Raw genomic sequence first — 19601 nt, 5'->3', positions numbered from 1 at the left:
CCAGATATTTTATTCATAATTTTATGCAGTTGAAGCAACATTAATCCAAAAACCTAAATCCAAAGTACTTTGTTGATATTCTGAAAGTTTTGGGTTTTGGAGTACTGGGTTTCAGATGATAAGTTTAGGGATGCTTAACTGGTAGAGTCTATGTAAATATTCTAAAATTCAAAACACTTTTGGTCCCAAGCATTTCAGATAAGATATATTCAACCTGTATTGTAGAAATTTCCAAACATCTACAAAAATATATAATAAAATTACTTAACTTAAAAAATTACCAACATTTTACCATCTTGATTTACCAATCTTCCTGGTGTGTTTTTCCTAGGCTATTAGAGTACGTAGGCCTTCTTAATTCCTGTCTTGGGGTGTGATTCAAGAATTTGCCTTTTTTCTTTTTGTGGGGCTGAGAATAGAACCCAGGGCCTTGCTCATACTAAGGAATTTGCCTTTTTAACAAGTACCTCAGTGAAGCTATTTTATAAGTACTGTCAAGGTGTTAGAGTGGTGTGTGCCTTTATTTAGCACTTTTGGTTTTGTGAATATTCTCGTTTCTTTAAAACATCCCAAGAGCATGTATAAATATGTAACAACAAATCCCAACATTATATGCAATTATAATACATCAATAAAAAATGTGGAGGAAAAAAAATCCCAAGAAATTGTGAATTCTGGAGATCTCTACATTGAACCATAAGTCTAGAGTTTCAGCTCTGGTCTAGTTGCTGGCTGGCTTTGGGACCTTGGGAACATATCTGAATCTTTCTAAGCCTTGCTTTTCCCACCAGAAGATGGGGACAGTAATGCCTGCCTGCCTCAGAACTCTTATGAGGATCAAACATCGTAGTACTTTGTAAAGTGTCAAATGATACAGATATCCTGAATTCTTGACAGTGAGCTTATCTTTCTTAGGAGCTTTGGGCAATATGCTTTAACTATCTTAGAATGTCTTTTATCTTCCTTTCTTTAAATAACCTCTCAATAAAGTAATATCTGTTTACCCACAGTGTTTTTCTTATTTCTAGGAGTGAAGGATATATCCCCAGTAATTATGTAACAGGAAAGAAATCAAACAACTTAGATCAATATGAGTGAGTAGATGTTTATTTTATAAATGGGAAAACCCAGAAAATGTTTTCATTTTCTTCATTATGTAAGGCGTTTTGAAAATTGGTGGGCTTCTTTCATAACCTTTAAAACATGGTACCAATATATTCTTACCACACCAGACAACTGGTGTGGTAAAACCCTGAGAATTAGTATCTATAAGGCATGTTTCCTGAAGGTTCTGTGTGTGAATGGAGTTATACAAACAGATACAATTGAATTGATTTTAAACAAATTATAGCTTAGCTGATTTTGAAATATAGATCATTTGTTCATTCAAGATATGATTTAATAATTCCCAGAGTAGTCTTTAAAAAAAGTTTGTTTCTTTTCTCTAACTAAAAGTTAGATTATGCTTATTGTTTAAAATGATTTGTTCAAATACAATATCTGTTTAAATATTATATATTTAAATATGATTATTGTTTAAATATGACTATTATTTTAAAAACCTTGAAAATAATTGGTCCTGAATCAAGACAGATGTTTGCTGTAGCTATTGGTTTCAAACAGGAGCCAAGAGTGATAGCTTCCTTTGGTCTTTTGTCTATTCACTATCTTGGTGGGAATGGTCAATTCATTCAGAAGAAACATGATAGAAACAAATATTTTTAAAGAAAAGGAAAAAAATAAACCCCTGAAAATAGGAAAAATGTTAATAAGAAAAAGCTCTCAAAGACAAATCATAGTTGACCTCTGTCAACATTAGTATATATTTTAAAAATCTTTTTACTGTTTTTTAAAAGTAGACTCATGCTGTATATATTGTTTTATATCTTTTTTTCCCCTCTGAACAGTATGAGTGAATATTTGCTCCTGACACTGAATATTCTTTGAAAATATCTTCATAGATGCATTGTGTTTCACTCAGTCATAAATTCATTTACTGAATTCTTAGTATGTCTCAGGTGTTCTGCAAGGCCTTGGGACACAGCGAGTTTATTGCATCTGGATGTAGAGCAGGTAGTCACTTGTGGGGCATTAGATTGATTCAGGCATCTTAGCTATGTAAAAATAACTGGGATAACCTCTTCTTGCGTACTGTCCTAAATGAGAGCTCTAAAATTGACACCTCTAATATTGAAAGGCTGTGTGTTTGAAGTTGTTAAGACCTCTGCTGAGTATTGTCAGAGAAGTTGTCCTGTTTCTGCCTGCTAGCAGTGTGTGGCTAGCACACACAAAGTGTGTGGCTAGGCCTTGATGCAAAGCTTGTACATACCACACACTCTTGTGGTCATTTTGAGATAGTGTATTCATGCATCATTCATTTCCTTAAAAACAGCAAAAACAACAGCAAGCTGTTGCCTCTGTTCATGTCATTTATGGTAACATAAATCTAGATGAGGACAAATAGTTTCGAAGAGTCACAGTGCTCAGCAGTATGATCCCTTAAGGAAATTTTAGAAGTTGGTGGAAAATATAAACTAAATACATTTTGTGATGTATAATGACATTTTGGCTAAAATTGATTGTATATTGAATAGTGGTTTCATAAAATTAAGATAAAGCTGAAGTTTTTTTTAACTAGTATTTTACTGTACCTTTTCTATGTTTAGATGTGTTTAGATGCACAAACACCTACCATTATGTTATAATTGTCTATTTTTTTTTTTTTGGTACAAGGGATTGAACCCAGGGCCACTTAACCACTGAGCCACATCCCCAGCTCTTTTTTTGTATTTTATTTAGAGACAGGGTCTCACTGAGTTGCTTAGCACCTCACTAAATTGCTGAGGTTGGCTTTGAACTCGCCATCCTCCTGCCTCAGCCTCACGAGCTGCTGGGATTACAGACATGTACCACTGCACCCTGGTTTTTTGTATAGTAGCATGTTATACAGGTTTGTAGACTAGAAGCAATAATCTGAAGCATGTAAGCCAGATATGTGTTAAGCTACACCATCTAGGTTTATGTATGTACACATAGTGATGAAATTGCATAAAAATACATTTCATTGTCATTAAGTGATGCATGACTATACAAATAAAATAACATTTCTGCCCTTAAAAGCTTGACCAGGGTGTGATCTTTCCAGAAAGGACTGAATGTCCTCAAACCTCCTCTTTCCCTGTATTTAGACACTGCTATAAAGTCATATTTCTCTGGAATATTGTGAGGTGACCAGCCAATTTGAAAAATTCACATCAGCGTTTTGATATCTGAGGACAGGTTGACATGTTACCTATACATTCTGGGCATTATTTCCAGATGTAGAGTCCCTTTAGCAAAAGGTGTTAATCTCAAATGACACATCTCTTTTGCAGGCTTGTGAAAGAGCTATGTGGGATGGCACCTCTGTCTTCTCATGTCACATAGGCTCCTTTATATTTTACTGGTGCATATCTCTCTTTCTGACAGAATGGACCCAGCAGAGCCCCTGTGGTCTTTTTCTCCTTGCTTGGGGATAGGTATTGTAAGAGAGGAGAGATAAGCCATGGAGAGCTATTAGGAAATACCTATCACTAGTTAATTCCCCTGTTTATTTGTTCATCAGTCCTTCCTCTCTCCTTCCTTCAATATACACTGAAAGATCTGAGTTTATATCCTATGTTAGTCAGCTTCATGTTACTCTGAGAAAATGTCTGAGACAATTATCTTATAAAGATAAAAGGTTTATTTTGGCTCATGAGTTCCGGAGGTTCCAGTTCATGATGGATTAGACCCATTGTCTCGGGCTTGTGGTGAGGTAGCACATCATGGTGGGAACACACGGCAGAGCAAAACTACTTACATAATGAGCAGAAAGCAAAGGAAGGAAGAAGAAGGGGCCAGGGTCTCACAATTTCCTTCAAGAGCATTGCCCCCAGGGCCTAAGGATCTCTCATCAGGCCTCCCTCCCAAAGGTTCCACAACCTCCAACAGTGCCATCCTGGGGACCAAGCTTTTACACATGGGCCTTTAGGGGGCAATTCAGAGCCAAATGATAGCATGTCCCAAGGATGAAAGTATCCTTTTCAGAGAACCTGCAAATGCATAAAAATTGACCCTTTGGAAGAGGAGTTCAAAGAGCCCGATCTCTTTTCTTTCCTTATTTCTTTAATTCCTTCCCAGGAGCTAGAATATAGTAGATGAGGAAGGCGCCTCCCTATTTCTCTGAGTATTTTATGTCTAGTCTCCCTTTGAGAGCCACAATTTACCTTTCCTGATGTCCTGCATATGAATCCCTATCACTTATTCTCACTGTGAAGACATGGAACTAGATCTTCTGTTATTAATAAATAGAATTTTTCCAATCCCTCACACCCTATTTGTTTATATTGTGTATTAGAGCTCCCGTTATCTTTCTTTAGCTAATTTATGTGACTGCTTTTGGCATCTGACAAATGTTTCTCATATGAGTGGAAAAGCTTTAGGGACAGAATTCATTCTGTTCTCCTAGTTTATGTATTTCTCATTTGCATTCAGAAATGGATTTATCAAAATAGCAATTTTGTTCCACTTGGTCTCATTTTTAAAGTGAGAGCCACAGTAATGAGATGTTGACAATTCTGAGGTCTTGTTCACCACCTCAGATTCTAAATAAAAATATCCAACATCATTCAATTCACATTGAGATTACAATTTGTGTTTGGCTGCTGTATAAAAGAATCCAGATAGAAAAAAGTCTTGTATTTTATCTTTCTATTTTTGCCTTCTTCAATCAGGGAAAGCCTTTGTATTCACTGTCCCAGGGTATTTGCTGGACCAGTCAGGTGCTGGTTCTTTTAGGAAAACCTGATCCAGTGGTGAAAATTTCAAAGGCTGGAGGATCAGGCTGACTTCATAGCATTCAGTTCAGGGTATTTGACTATGGTGGAAGATTCCTTTCCAACTAAAAATCATTTAATAAAACAAATTTAAAACTGAAGGCCAAATGATCTTGGTTCATGTTATTTTGAACATTTGCTAATAGTTGTATAGAGGGATTGTGCTGGGAACGAAGGGAGGGGAGAGGACCCCTAGGGATGGGGTGGGAGATGACAGTAAGAAGAGAAAGGTTTCTCAGAGGTTAAGAAGGGGCATAGATCTGCAAGACCTTGGGGCATGGCACAGGGTTGTGGCTAGGCTTGGTGGGAGGACAGGATTGACTACTTGGCTAGGACAGGGATTTTTCTAGTATAGCCTCAGGCAACCACCAGGGCTTGAGGATTCTGGAAGTCAGCAGATATGGAAAATCCAGAAGGCCTGCTCTTAGGTTTTCCTTCTTTTCTGTTGACACTTGAGACCTTCATGAAATTTGACAGAGAGCCACCATAATGACTTAGGATGGAATCTGCAATGTTGGTGTGCTGGGAGCTTAGAATAAGATTTAATTTGAATTTAAGACAAAAATGTAAATTGACATTGTCTGCAAGTTTGAATCAGTGAAATAAAATTCATTCTCATTATGACTGGAACAGCAAAAAATTGCAGATGATTTTTCATATTGTATAATGAATACCTTAAATAAATTATGGTACATCCATATCAAGATTTATAGAACTATATTGCTATGAGCTGTCATGTGACAAATTCATGTTTTGATGTATCAAGTAAAGTTTGATCCCACCTTAATAAAATAATGCAGGCATAGATGTGTGTTTTCATAAAAACATGGGTAAAAATATCTGAAACTATATACATCAATATGTTACTGGTTGTCTATTTAGATTATGAGTGATATCTTGCCTAGTTTTTACTTATTGTATTTATTATTGGGGAGCTTTATTATCTAATTAATCCTACTAAGAATAAAAACATAATTTTAAATAATATGAGACCTTAAGTGTATCTTTTTCTGTTCAGATGGTATTGCAGAAATACAAATAGAAGCAAGGCAGAGCAACTCCTCAGAACTGAGGTAAGTTGTTTGTGCTTATTTTATGGGTTTGATCTCAGTACAGCTTAATTTTAATGAATCCCTAATAAATGGCCCCACACAGTTGCTTCTAAAGCCTAAAATGTCTATGATATAAATATGTTTTTTTTCCACATCATTTTAAAGAGATTATTTGTGTGTTAGCGCACTGGGCTTCAGTAACAAAGGGCCACGAGCTGAGGGGCTTAAACAACGGAACTGTGTCTCATGGTTCTGGAGGCTGGAAGTCAAAAGTAAGGTCCCAGGAGGGCTGGTTCTTTCTGAGGGCTGTGAGGTGAGGATTTCTTCTAAGCCTCTCTCCTTGGCTTGGAAATGGCAGTTACTTCCCTCTGTGCATGTCTGCCTCTGTATCCAAATGTCCTCTTTTTATAAGGACACCAGTCATGTTGAATTAGAGCTGACCATAAATACTTCATTTAAACTCAGTGACCTCTGTAAAGACCCTTGCCTCCAAACAAGGTCACATTCTGAGATACTGGAGCTTAGGAGCTTCTTTGTCAGGGAAGAGGGATACAATTAAACCCATAACAGGAGGTAATAGCTGTACATGAGCAATTTTTTCTTTCTTTCATACTGATTTATCATTTGCTACCTTGCTTTCAGCATTTTATTGTTTTTTTCTTTTCTTTTTCTTTTTTTTCTTGAAGCTATTCATTTTAGAATAATTCACATTGATATTAACAATCTTTATAAATGAAAGCTTAATAAAATATTTGCCTATAGAAATAAATGTGCTTAAATTCTCACATCTTAAAAAGAACTAAAAGAATGCTCTAGACGAAATGGTACCGCTAAGGAAGGAGACCTGAGTTTAGCTGTAGCTTTTCTAGTCCACTTTTTGCATAAGATAAGAAGGTTGGGTTAGAAGATGACCCCTGCAATTCCCTGTGTTTATGATCTAAACACATAGAGTTATTCTATTTAGTAATAGTTCCAGGTCTTTTAAGCAGTTTTTTTTTTCTCATTTTCTCTCCTGCTTTTTGTTACCAGTCAAGGTTTTATTGAACACTTGTTTCTGTAGTATGTGCTGCAAAAACAGTGGCAGGTGGCTTTGCTCATTTGGGTTCCACCTAACCATGCCCATCCCCACAGGATTGTTTGTTTTGGTACCAGGAATTGAAGCCAGGGGCACTCAACCATTGAGCCATATCCTCAGCCCTTTTTTAATGTTTTATTTAGAGACAGTCTGGCTGAGTTGCTTAGGGCCTCGATAAGTTGTTGAGGCTGGTTTTGAACCTGCAATCCTCCTGCCTCAGCCTGTCAAGATGCTGGAATACCAGCATGCCCCATCATGCTGGACTTCTGCAGTATTGTTATGTGTCTCCCTAGAGGCTCCACGATGAGAGGCTGCTCTAGGGATGTGGTAGCTAGGTGGTCTGGGGTCCAAATCCTGGTTCACTACTTATGAACTTTCTCACGTAAGGAAAGTTACCCCCTTTCCATGCCCATTTCCTTACATGTGAAGATGGGTGGGGACAGCAGGAGTACCTACCACATAGGACTGTTTGGATTAAGTGCATTTACATATCAGGGCATGTTAAAACAGAATAGGTTTTTGATAAATAAATGGTAGCTATTATGTTTTTACTTATCAATTAACTACCATAATTATTGTTCCTAATTGTTCTAATCAGATATATTTGTGGGGCCTGATTTAATTCCATTGTCTTTCTAAGAATAAAATTTAAGGTATTAGGGAGTGTAGCTTAGTAAGCATGCACAAGGTCCTGGGTTTGATACTGGCTTAAAAGAGAAAGAATACAATTCATTTTACTTTTCAACTATTAAGCAAATTTTTCATCTTAGAGCAACATAAATACTAGAGATTGAACATGGCATTAGTGGTAGAGTACTTTAAAGTTCATAGCTTCTGTTTCTTGCTCTTGGGACCTGCTGAAGGTTTGTCCTTTATTCATTCAGAATTGTTACTGACTTTTTGATTTTCTCCACTTTAGTTACTTGTGTTTTCATTTCTCCTTTTGTAAAGATTGGCATTTAACATGAAATTCCAGGGGAATTAAGAATATTTAAGTACATTCTTATAAAGAGTACGAGTTATTTACAGGAAAAATGCTATGAGGATGGAAAATGATATTGAGTCAGGATTCAAAGCTTAAAGCAAATATGAAAAAAAATGTATGAAATGAAATCTAATTGTTAAGCAATACTCCTTTCTTTCTTTGTTTTGTACCAAGGACTGAACCCAGAGGTGCTTAACTCCCAAGAAATATCCCCAGCCCTTCTTTTTATTTTTTATTTTGAGACAGGGTCTTGCTAAGTTGCTTAGGGCCTCACTGAGTTGCTGATGCTGGCTTTCAACTTGTGATCCTCCTGCCTCAGCCTCCCCAGCCCCTGGGATCACAGGCATGTGTGACAAGCAAGTCATTTTTTCAGTGACTGTTTTCCCACATGTTCAGGACTTACAGGCTCTGCAAAACCTTGTCTGTTAGTTTTGTAAGGGCTCCGAGAAATGATCTGGTTGAAATGTCTGCCTTAGTGTGTGTGAGAATTTGCAGTTGTGGGGAACTGTGAGCATGCTTTTCTTTAACTGGTCTCATGGCTCAGTAGTGTGAGGTAGAAAGCCATGTAGATGGGAGAAACCAAGGACCCCTACTGGTAAATTGCACTTCTCCAGAGCACATTTTCTCAATAAAGGATAATATTCATAAAATTTTAAGATCAGGTTCTCACATCTTTTCCTTGGAATTGATATTAGTTATTAGAGTAAAAAAGCAATTTCTTAACTTTTATTTTAGGATAAAGAAGGTGCTTTTATGGTAAGGGACTCCAGTCAACCAGGCTTGTACACCGTCTCCCTTTATACAAAGTTTGGAGGGTGAGTAATCCTGCTCCATTTAATTAATTAACTAATTAATTAATTTTTAATGTAGAGTTTTATATGAATTTTCCTATATTTTTGTATGTATTCCTAATTTCCAAAAAAAAAAAAAATTCTGCATTCAACAGTAAAAAAAAAACTTGAACTTTTTTTCTAAAGTCTCCTTTTTTTTGCCTTTATATTTTCAGGAATTTACCCCATAGTTTTCCATAAGTATATTTGTTCCGCATAGCTATAGAAACCTTAGTAACATTCAAAAAAATAATTATTGTACACGGAGCTAAGCACTGAGCATGCCTCTGTGAGCAGAGTGTAGGCGCAGACTTGGCCTCCTTCCTTCCTAGCTCAGTGGAGGCTGTAGACAAGTGAACGGGCTGGGTGGGGGAAGCACTGTGACAGGAAGGTATTGGGGCTGGGGGTATTGGGGTCACAGAGCTAAGACATATCTGTTGTCCTCAATTCAAGTTGAGACCTCATAGGTAAGGCAGGAAAACACTGGAGGGAAAGGAAAGAGTGTTTCTGACCCAGGGTACTGTCCAGACCCAGAGGTGGGAGAGGATACGGTGAATTTCAAAGAACTGAACAGCGTGTGTAGCTGGACTGTAGGGAGAAACCCAGAGAGGGAGGAAGAGAAACCTGAGAGGTAGAAGCCGAAACCAGGTGATGTCAGTGTCCAGGACTATCTTGAAAGCATTTTTATCAAAACATGACAAGAGAAGGTCTGCATTCTAGAAAGACATCTAAAGTGGAGTGTGTACATTTTTAAGCCTAATTTATTTACTTTTAGAAATGCAAGTACTCTGGATCCCAGTGACTTGGGAGGCTGAGGCAGGAGAATCACAAGTTTGAGGCTAGCCTTAGCAACTTAGCGAGACCCTATTGTAGAATAAAAAATTTTAAAAAAGGGCTGGGGATGTATTGCAGTGGTAAAGTGCCTCTGGGTTCAATCACCAGTACTAAACCAAACCAAACCAAATCAAACCACCACAACAAAAAAACGGGAAGTGCAAGTGCTCTGAAAATTCTCAAGTTTATGCTAACAGTAAGGACAAAATGTGGTAGCCGCTGATGGCTTTTTTGAGACTTTTAATTGTTGTTGAATGGAGCTGGGGAATGTTATCTTTCTCAGTCTCATGAAAGGGACCAAGTATGTCATCAGTGACTACTTGCAGAACTTCCACCCGTTAATGTGAAAGGAAAAACTAAAGAACACGGAGAAAGAAATAAACTTCATGCCAGGAATAGAAGGGGCCATACAGAGAAAGGCTGGGGGTTCACCTATAGAAGACATCTAAGAGTGAAGTTATGTTATCCCAGCTTGGTTGTAACACATTTCAATTTTCCTTATAGAGAAGGTTCGTCAGGTTTCAGGCATTATCACATAAAGGAAACAACAACATCTCCAAAGAAGTATTACTTAGCGGAAAAGCATGCTTTTAGTTCAATTCCTGAGATTATTGAATATCACAAGCACAATGCGGCAGGTAAGTGACCTGTTAACACTTATTTCAAATATTAGGTATTGGTGCAGATGATCAGACATCCCAGTGAATTCTTCTGTGAGAAGTTTTATTTTGTAGTTAGTTAGTTGTAAAGTGTGATGGGTATAAAATCAGTGTATGTTAAAGAAGTGATATATCCAAGAAAAATCAGAAGTAATATCACGGTTCATAAAAAGTTCTATCTTGACATTAGGACATGAGTTATTTCGATGGATTATGGTATTGACATTTCTGTGCTTTGTATCATTAGTACTAAACTAAAAAGATGTCTGTTTTAAGCCAAGCATGGTCACATGTGTTTATAGTTCTAGCTACTTGGGAGGCTGGGGCAGGAGGATCCCTTGGGTTCATGGCCAGCCAGGGCAACATGGTGAAACCCTGTCTCATAAAAAGATATTGTAGTCACTGAAGGAGCTGCCAGATGCACCAGGATTTCATCCTATGCTGTAGGCTTCCAAAGAGTAGATGCTAGATACTCCTTTCCTTATTTATGTTTGATAAACCCATTGTAAATTGAGAATATCCCAAGTGAAAAGTGCATTTAATCCACCTCGCCTACCAAACACATAGCTTAGTAACTGTGGAGAGTCCACTGTTGACTGGGAGCTATGGCTCACTGAAGCTTCCCATCATTGCAAGAGAGTAACTTCTTGTATATCGCTAGCCCAGGAGAAGATCAAAATTCAAAATTCACTAGACATTCAGAAATTGAAGAATGCTTTCTAGTGAAATGATATAATTTTTGCACTATCGTAAAGTTGAGAAAAATTCTAAGTTGAACCTGCATAAGTTGCAGACTGTCTGTAATCACATCCTATGAATTCTCTATCTTCCTGAATCTCTGCTAAACTCAGCACCAAAGTGGGAACAAAACAAACACCAAAAAAATACAAATGGAAACTACATTTATGCCATTGAGGTTCTATGGGATTGATGCAGCATGATTTCTACTCCTGGATTTTAAAGATGTAACTGAACAGGGAACAGACAAGCATGGAAAGTGAACTTTTATAATTTCATCAAAGGCCCTTTGTAAAACTTGTTGTTTTTGTGTGAGTCCATTTACTTTTTTCAGAAAATGGTAAGAACAGTTACTATACCACAAAACTCATCCATTTAAAGTATACAGTTCAGTGGCGCTTAGTATATTTTCAGAGCTGTGCTGTCACCATCATCTAATTTTAAGAACATTGTCATCATTCCCCAAAGAAATCACCCATTACCCCTCCTTCACCAGCCCAGCCCCAGGCAACCACTAACCTACTTTCTGTCTCTGTGGATTAGCCTATGCTGAACATTTCACATAAATGGAATACAATGTGTGTTCTGTTATGACTTGTTTCTTGGATACAGTATAAGGTTTTTGAGGTTTGTCCATGTTATACCATGCAAAAGTATTCTTTTTTTTTTTTTTTTTTTTGGTACCAGGGATTTAACCCAGGGGTGCTTAACCATTGACCTACATTCCCAGCCCTTTTTATTTTTGACTTCCGGACAGGGTCTTGCTAAGTTGCTAAGGGTCTCGCTAAGTTGCTGAGGCTGACTTTGAACCTTCCATCCTCCTGAGCTAGGATTACAGGCATGTGCCACTGTGCCCACTTCCATTCTTTAAATAAAACAAAAACTATCACAAGTTTGTTCAAATAATTAGGTAATATAAAAATGCACAGGGCTAGAGACATAGGAATTGTACAACTTCTACCAATTATCGAGTCACCATGCAGAGCCTAGCTCAATATTTGTGTAATATATAGGTTCTCAGGCCAACATACAAGTCTACCTTTATCTCTTCAATAAAAGTTTTAACTTCAGTGTAATAATGGTCAATGGTGAGATAGAGGATCCACCCCTCTAATTCCAAATCTGGGGAGTTATGTTAACACTCACCTGTTGTGATAGAAAGTCATATCTTATTTGCTTATGGAAACCAACACACAGCCTGGGTATGCACAGACTGAAGTAATGAGGATAGGAGAAAAATTGCTGAGGTATCAGTAGGGATTCTGGCCAACATAAATACCTGATAACATTTTCTGCCTGATGGACTTGCTACACACGTCCTTGGAAATTGGCTTGTATATTCTGCTGAGATCTGACATGTAACAAGATAGAGGTCCTGGGGAATATGGAATTTCTAAATTCAGGCAGCCTGCTGGATAAGATATCAATTCTTTTTTATTGATGAAAAATAATCCATCATATGGATTTTATTTATTTATTTTTCATCTGATAGATTTCATTTGCATAATTTTAAAGGAAATATAATTATTAAATCTAATAACATTTGGGTTGCTTCTACATTTTTCATGAATAAAGCTGGTGTGAATAGTTGTGTACAAGTGTATACATGAAAATATGTCTTTATTTCTCTTGGGTATTTACATGGAGTGGACTTGCTAAGTCATGTAGCAATCCTGTGTTTAACATTTGAGGAGCTCATTCATATTGACTTATTCCCAAATATTTATCTGTTTGTTCTGTTTCTTATTGGTGTTCCCATTCCTCTATTTTTTTTTCTTTTGTAAGTTTTACTTTTTAATCACTATCTCAACTCATTCAGCAAACATGTATTTAGTGCCTACTGCATGCTAGAAGCCAAGCCAAGTTTTGGGGAGAGTGCTATGGATCAGATAATCATTGATTCTGATTCTCCCAGATTTTATCCCCTGAGAGGAGATAGATATACATAACAACTTTAAATTACTGTGAAATGTGTTATAAAAGAGCAAATACAGAGTGCTTTTGGTGTTGATGGAAAGGCACCTCCTATTTCTTATTTAGTGCTAAAAGCAACTTAGGTTAAAAGATTTAACTTACTTTCCTGATTTCCAACAGTTGATATTCCCAGTGGTTAATCTTTTCAGCCTATTTTTATGCTAAGATTGCTAGCATTGAGTTATATCAGGGGAATCACTTTAATTTTTAGCAGCTCAGTATAATTCTCTTTCCTAATTCAGCTTTCATATTGGAAAGGAACATGAAATACTAACAGAAACCTTTTAATATCATTTAAAATGTTTGTGAGGAAGCTAAGCACAGTGCCTGATACACACTAATATTTAGAAGGAGATTGTGGAATGAATGAAAGCCTATGGCATAGAGCTATGTGTATATGCAGAGGGAGAGCAGTACCTTTATAAATGAATGAATTGTACATTTCTAGATTAGCATTTGGTCATGTGGAGTGGCTAAGAGCGATTTCACCTGTGATACTTTCTTTGATTTCTAGGACTTGTCACAAGGCTGCGGTACCCAGTTAGTACAAAGGGGAAGAATGCCCCAACCACTGCAGGATTCAGCTATGGTAACTCTCATTTTGTAGTTGTATCAGCTAATTTTCCATGAAAAGAATCCACTATCACATGACAAATTTAGATGTGTAGAACTCCTAACAGTGGAACCATTCTTATAAATTTGTACTCTTGAGTTTTTAGATGATTCTATTTTATAACTATAGTAACCCTAGATTTCCTATTTTCATGATTGTTTGTAATTCAATGGAAAAGTTTCTGTTGGTGAAAAATAAACATTATCCTGTTATATCTAAAATAAATCATAGCCCTTCCTGGTTCTCACTGCTGTTGATTACTCTCAGGGATGTAAGGTTAGAGGTAATGGAGAACTCTTCCAATGCAATTGTTTTTTGTTGCTTCTGGAAAAAGCCTTTTAAAGAGCAGGTTTAATTTTTTTTTAACTTGATGGAACTAAAAGAGAAAAAAAAATCCAGAGGGAAGAGTGGTGAGGAAGTATTTGTCTTCAAAAAAGTACCTTAATCTTCAGCTATGTTATTTTCCTATTATGCAGCATCTTGATTCTTCAGTTCACTTTGCTTGTATAGTGATGGCTAACCAGGAACATTCTCCCCAGAGGGTGGAGAGCCACTTTGTGCTGTCTAGACAGATTGCCATTATCCTAGGACTTGGAGGCAGATCTTGGTTACAGTTTCTTTTCAACACTGATTCATGCTGTGTTCTCTTTATTAAGTGCTCTCACTTTTCCCTTCTGTCTTGCAGAGAAGTGGGAGATTAACCCTTCAGAGCTGACCTTTATGAGGGAACTGGGGAGTGGACTATTTGGAGTGGTGAGGCTTGGCAAGTGGCGAGCCCAGTACAAAGTAGCCATCAAAGCCATTCGGGAAGGCGCCATGTGTGAGGAGGACTTTATAGAAGAAGCTAAAGTTATGATGTAAGTTATTCTCTCCTGCCAGGCTCCCTGTTTGTATTAGAAAGTGGCTCTTCCTCAGCTAATACACCTGCTGGTTTCTTTTCCTGTTGTAACTCTGTGTATGTATGTCTTCACTCCCAGGAAACTGACACACCCCAAGTTGGTGCAGCTGTATGGTGTATGCACCCAGCAGAAACCACTTTACATTGTTACTGAGTTCATGGAACGGGGCTGCCTTCTGAATTTCCTCCGACAGAGACAAGGCCATTTCAGTAGAGACATCCTGCTGAGCATGTGTCAGGATGTGTGTGAAGGGATGGAGTACCTGGAGAGGAACAGCTTCATCCACAGAGACCTGGTAACCACGAGTCACTGTATTCCCATTCACGGGCCTGATTGCTTTGTAAACAATAAGCAATGATGTATTAGTATCCAATTTTTTTTCATAATAATGTTTCAGCATTGTTTTTGAACCTGATAGATTTCATTTGCATAATTTTAAAGGAAAGATAATTATTAAATCTAATAATTTATGGAGTTGATATCTCTGGGTAAGTTTCTGTGCGTTAAATATTAGATCTCTGTTAGAGTTCCATGAGATAGCAAGTCATAGCAGATTTATTACCCTCACCGTTTTGTAGATAAGAAAGTTAGCTTCAGGGAAGTGAAAACCTTGCCTAATGTGGTAAACAGAAAAGCTAGGGTTGGCCTTGACCTTCTGGCTAAATCCTAAGCTCTTTTCCACCTCACACACTGTAGACAGAAACTATCAGAGAAATCTCTTAGTTCACTTCCTTTATCCAATGTAACCTCTGACAAGACCAGAAAAGAAAACCTATTACTGGTTCTAACGATGCTCCTTAACTTTTCCTTTCTTATTCTACTTTCTCTCTCTTTTTTTTTCATTCTTCTTTTCCTTCCATTTTTATTTTCCACCTGTTTTCACAAATGTGTCTGTTTTCAACATATCAGTCACACTATCACTCTACTTTGACTCTTTCACCAAAATAATAGTGATTTGCATGTAGGACTTTCCGTCATATTTTAGTTCTAGCTTTTTTTTGTGATAAAGTATGGACACATTTCTTCTAGAGAAGCAGAAAGGCATTTTTAAAAATTTAACAGTCACCTTAAAGAGGCCTTGTTCTAATAATTACTTCACACACACACACACACACACACACACACACACACACGGAAAAAAAAATCCCTCATTTAATCATCATAATAATCCTAGGAAGTAGTACTGTTATTATTGCTATTTTGCAGATGGGAAAATAGAGGTGCAAATACATCAATAGTCAAATAAACTGTGAAGGCAGTTTTGAACTTGAGGTTTTGACCGGAGTCAGTATTCTAACCACTGTGCAACAGTATCTCTAGATTTAATGTGTAATAGAGAATTTGGGATTTGGAGTTGGAAAACTTGATTTCCACAGTGTATTTTGGGATAGTTGCCTAATCTCTCTGAGCCCCAGACCCTGTTTCCACAGCAATAAATTGTGTTTTTTTTTCTCATAAGACTATTTTAAAGGTCAGTGTATAATCGAGGCAAAGGGATTAAAAGTGGATGTGATGTACAACATTAGTGTTGGTTATTATGCTCAGTGATAACAGAATATTTCTCAGTCATATTGAAACAGTACATTGCTCTTTTTTGTACTTAAAAAACTAATAAAAGTAGAATATCTTCAAGAATGTGTCAGACTACACTTGTCTACAGACCTTATCTTGGGGAAAGTAAGAAATATTGTCATTATCAGTAAGAAAATCACACTATTTAATAAGACTAGGAGGTGGGGAAAGAGGGTCGTCCCATCTATTGATCTTTATTTAAGCGTGGTCATTGGTAAAGACAATGTCATAATACCTTATTGCAAATATGGTTTTTTGACCTTTTTACTTAAAAAATTGTTATACATTGGAGACATTTCTATAGGGCTAAAAATGATTTATAAGGACACATTTCCACCCTATACAAATGTTGACTGGCATATAATAAATTTAATGTGACAGGACTTTTATTTTTCTGCATTTTTTGGGTGTAAATTTTTAACGAATATATCATCATAATGTTTTCCAGGCTGCCAGAAACTGTCTAGTAAATGAGGCGGGAGTTGTGAAAGTGTCTGATTTTGGAATGGCCAGGTAGGTCTTAGTATATGTGTTTTTAAGTGATGTTCACTTTATGTTATAGAATTAATACGTGTAGGAGTAATTTGCACCAATGAGACAGAACGAAAGTAATACATTGAAAAAACTCTACATTGTGGTGTTAATAGTTCTCTCCACTAGGTGGTAGTATAGCCCGTTAAATATACAGCTCTTCTCCTGCGTGTGGATTAGATTTCTAGATTTGTTTTCATCAAAACGTGTTTTGTGGTCCAGCACTTAGTATCTCCACATCTGCAGCGTTTTTATTGTCTTAATATTTGTAATTATAATAGAGTGTAGAAAATATTTTTTGAAAGTATATTGTTTATCTTCTCTCCTTCCCTCTATTCTTTGATCTGTTCATAAAAATTAGGTGTCTGCTATGAACATGCCGGACACAGGTGTATGAACCAAAGCAGAGACTAAGCCACATACAGCTCATGTTCTAGAGGAAGGAAAATGCAAGATCTGAGAATAATTTATGTGATAGAGCAGGGGTCAGCAAATGACAGCCTGTCAGTCAGTCTGACCTACACTTTTCTGTGTGTGTAAACCAAGAATGGCTTTTATATTTTTAAATGGCTAGAAAAAATTAAAAGAGTATTGAAACCTGAAAATTATCTGAAATTTCAAAGTCGGTGTCCATATAAATAGTGTTATCGAGGCAGAGCCTCATTTCTTTGTTGATGTGTCATCTGTCACTGGTCTCGCCCTGCAGAGGCACAGCTGGGAGTTGTGACAGGGACTATATGGACTGTGAAACCCAAAGCATTTGGGTGCTCAAATATCTGTCCGTCTTCAGAAAAAGTCCGTGGACCCCTTGAGAGATAACTTGGGGTAGAGCAGAGGTGAGGGAAGCTGCTTTAGATCAGCTGACTGGGAAGGCCTCTCTGAGATGGGGATAGTGAGTGGAGACCAAAAGGCAGGAAGTAACCAGTTAGGTGAAAATCTGGGCATAAAATATTCCAGGTGGAAGGAACAAGTGCCAGAGCTTGAGGTCCGGGATGAACTTGGCCAACTTGGGGAACTGGAAGAGGGCCAAGGAAGGTGGCCCATAGGCAGTGCTAGGAACAGTTAAAATGGCAGGCAAGGCCAGGTGCTGTGAGGCCACGGTCAGGGACCAAGGTTAGCTCCTAAGGAAACTCAGGCCTAGGGAGGTTAGAAAGATGTTGCCATCAGCTTCTGACTCTTGAGGTGTTAAGCGTTCTCTATTTGCTTTGCATAAAGATGTTTAACATCTGATGGGCGTCTTCCACTTTCATATGTCTGAGCTTCAGAATATCTTTGCTTTTATATCAACCTCTGTGAAACAATCTTTATTCACTAATCCCTGATTCCCCTGACATGATTTGATCCAGCCCATAGTGGCATCGTTTCTAGCTACCATCTTTATCTGTAGAGTTGCACAAAGAAAGTTTGTTCTTTTATTCGAATATTTCCTCATGACAGCTTTTAGAAATCAACTTTATATGTACATGTAACCTATAAATACATATAAATATGTACTGAACATATTATAGCAAAGGATGAAGTTCTCACATCTACCACCTCTAGTCAGCTATTCATCCCAGAAGCAGCTACTGTTACCATTGCTATATGTCCTTCCAGAAGGGCATAACTGTGTTCACATAGAATAATAATATGGTGTTGTTTTGAGTATGTGTGCATGTGGGGATGTCATGGTATATAAACATACATAGTGGGCATAGTGGTACACACCTATAATCTCAGAGCTTCAGGAGGCTGAGGCAGGAGGATTGCAAGTTCAAAGCCAGCCTCAGCTACTTAGGGGAGCTCTAAGCAATTTAGCAAGACCTTGTTTCCAAACAAACAAACAAACAAATAAATAAATAGGGCTGGGGTGTGGCTCAGTGGTTAAGAGCCCCTGGGTTCAATTCCTGGTACCAAAAATATTTAAATAAAATAAATATACATGCCACCATTTATATACTTCATTTTTTTTCATATGCTGCAGTTTTAAATTGTGTTCTGTGGAATTATGGGGGCTCAAAACATGTGTCTCTAGAAACTTTTCACCACTTCCTTTAGAACAGCTCTGCTTTAGATCTTTCACATATGGGGCCTTTGAGTAAAATTTTGTTTAAAGAACAAAACTGCTTACCAAAAAGTTTTCAAACTATTCTATTGTGTTCCGCCTCTGTTGCCTAATAAAACAGAAAGATGAACAGAAAAACGAAAGTTCAGGTACTGATGTTGTGATATACCCCTCTCATCCCCTTAAATTACGCTGAGGAAGATGGAAATCACTAGGTGTGGTCACTGAGGTGAACCTTTAGCTTCAACCGGATGCTTATAGACTTCAATCAACTGTGTTTTTTTATTCTAAGGAGGTAAAAACGAAAGCACACATACGAAACAAAGATCGTACTTCAGAGGTGTAAACCCACGGTGTGTCTTACTCTAGGTATGTTCTGGATGATCAGTACACAAGTTCTTCTGGTGCTAAATTCCCCGTGAAATGGTGTCCACCCGAAGTGTTCAATTACAGCCGCTTCAGCAGCAAATCAGATGTGTGGTCATTTGGTAAGAGCCGTGCTCCACATTGCTTCTGCTCTGGGGAGGAAGTGGACACATCATGGACTAACGCTTATCCTTCCCCAGGTGTTTTGATGTGGGAGATATTCACTGAAGGCAGAATGCCCTTTGAAAAGAACACCAACTATGAAGTGGTAACCATGGTTACTCGAGGCCACCGACTCTACCGGCCGAAGTTGGCATCCCTATATGTATATGAGGTGATGCTGAGATGTTGGCAAGAGGTATAGGTATTTCTTTTGTGTTCTCTTAGGGAATCTCTAAAATATTTAGGGGTTGGACTTAGTAGCTGGATAATGTGAAGGCCCAGGAAGGCAGTACATGTTTTATAGTGATTTCAAACTCTAGCTAGACAGGACGCCAACCCTGTCAACTTGGTTCTGAATAATCAGAGGAAGAATGTGAAGTGGAAATACTAATAATGAACTGCATACGCTCA

The 19601-nt window shown here is 37.6% G+C and overlaps 1 protein-coding gene across 4 annotated transcripts in view; it reads left to right on the top strand.

Annotated features, from left to right (window-relative positions):
* The window catches only part of TEC (tec protein tyrosine kinase), a 105386-nt gene that overhangs the window by 84119 nt on the left and 1666 nt on the right, over positions 1–19601 (top strand). For all 4 annotated transcript variants that reach the window (XM_081303753.1, XM_081303751.1, XM_081303752.1 and 1 more), the window contains 10 exons: positions 1029–1094; positions 5875–5929; positions 8704–8783; positions 10137–10270; positions 13518–13592; positions 14302–14473; positions 14594–14810; positions 16536–16600; positions 19032–19150; positions 19229–19386. In XM_081303753.1, coding sequence (XP_081159879.1) covers positions 1029–1094; positions 5875–5929; positions 8704–8783; positions 10137–10270; positions 13518–13592; positions 14302–14473; positions 14594–14810; positions 16536–16600; positions 19032–19150; positions 19229–19386 — 1141 coding nt within the window. The remainder of the gene's footprint in view (positions 1–1028; positions 1095–5874; positions 5930–8703; positions 8784–10136; positions 10271–13517; positions 13593–14301; positions 14474–14593; positions 14811–16535; positions 16601–19031; positions 19151–19228; positions 19387–19601) is intronic.

Source organism: Spermophilus citellus (assembly GCF_964194105.1).
Source record: "Spermophilus citellus genome assembly, chromosome: 8".
Taxonomy (NCBI): domain Eukaryota; kingdom Metazoa; phylum Chordata; class Mammalia; order Rodentia; family Sciuridae; genus Spermophilus; species Spermophilus citellus.
The sequence above is the reverse complement of the archived record's forward strand: the minus strand, read 5'-3'. Positions and strand labels throughout refer to the sequence as shown.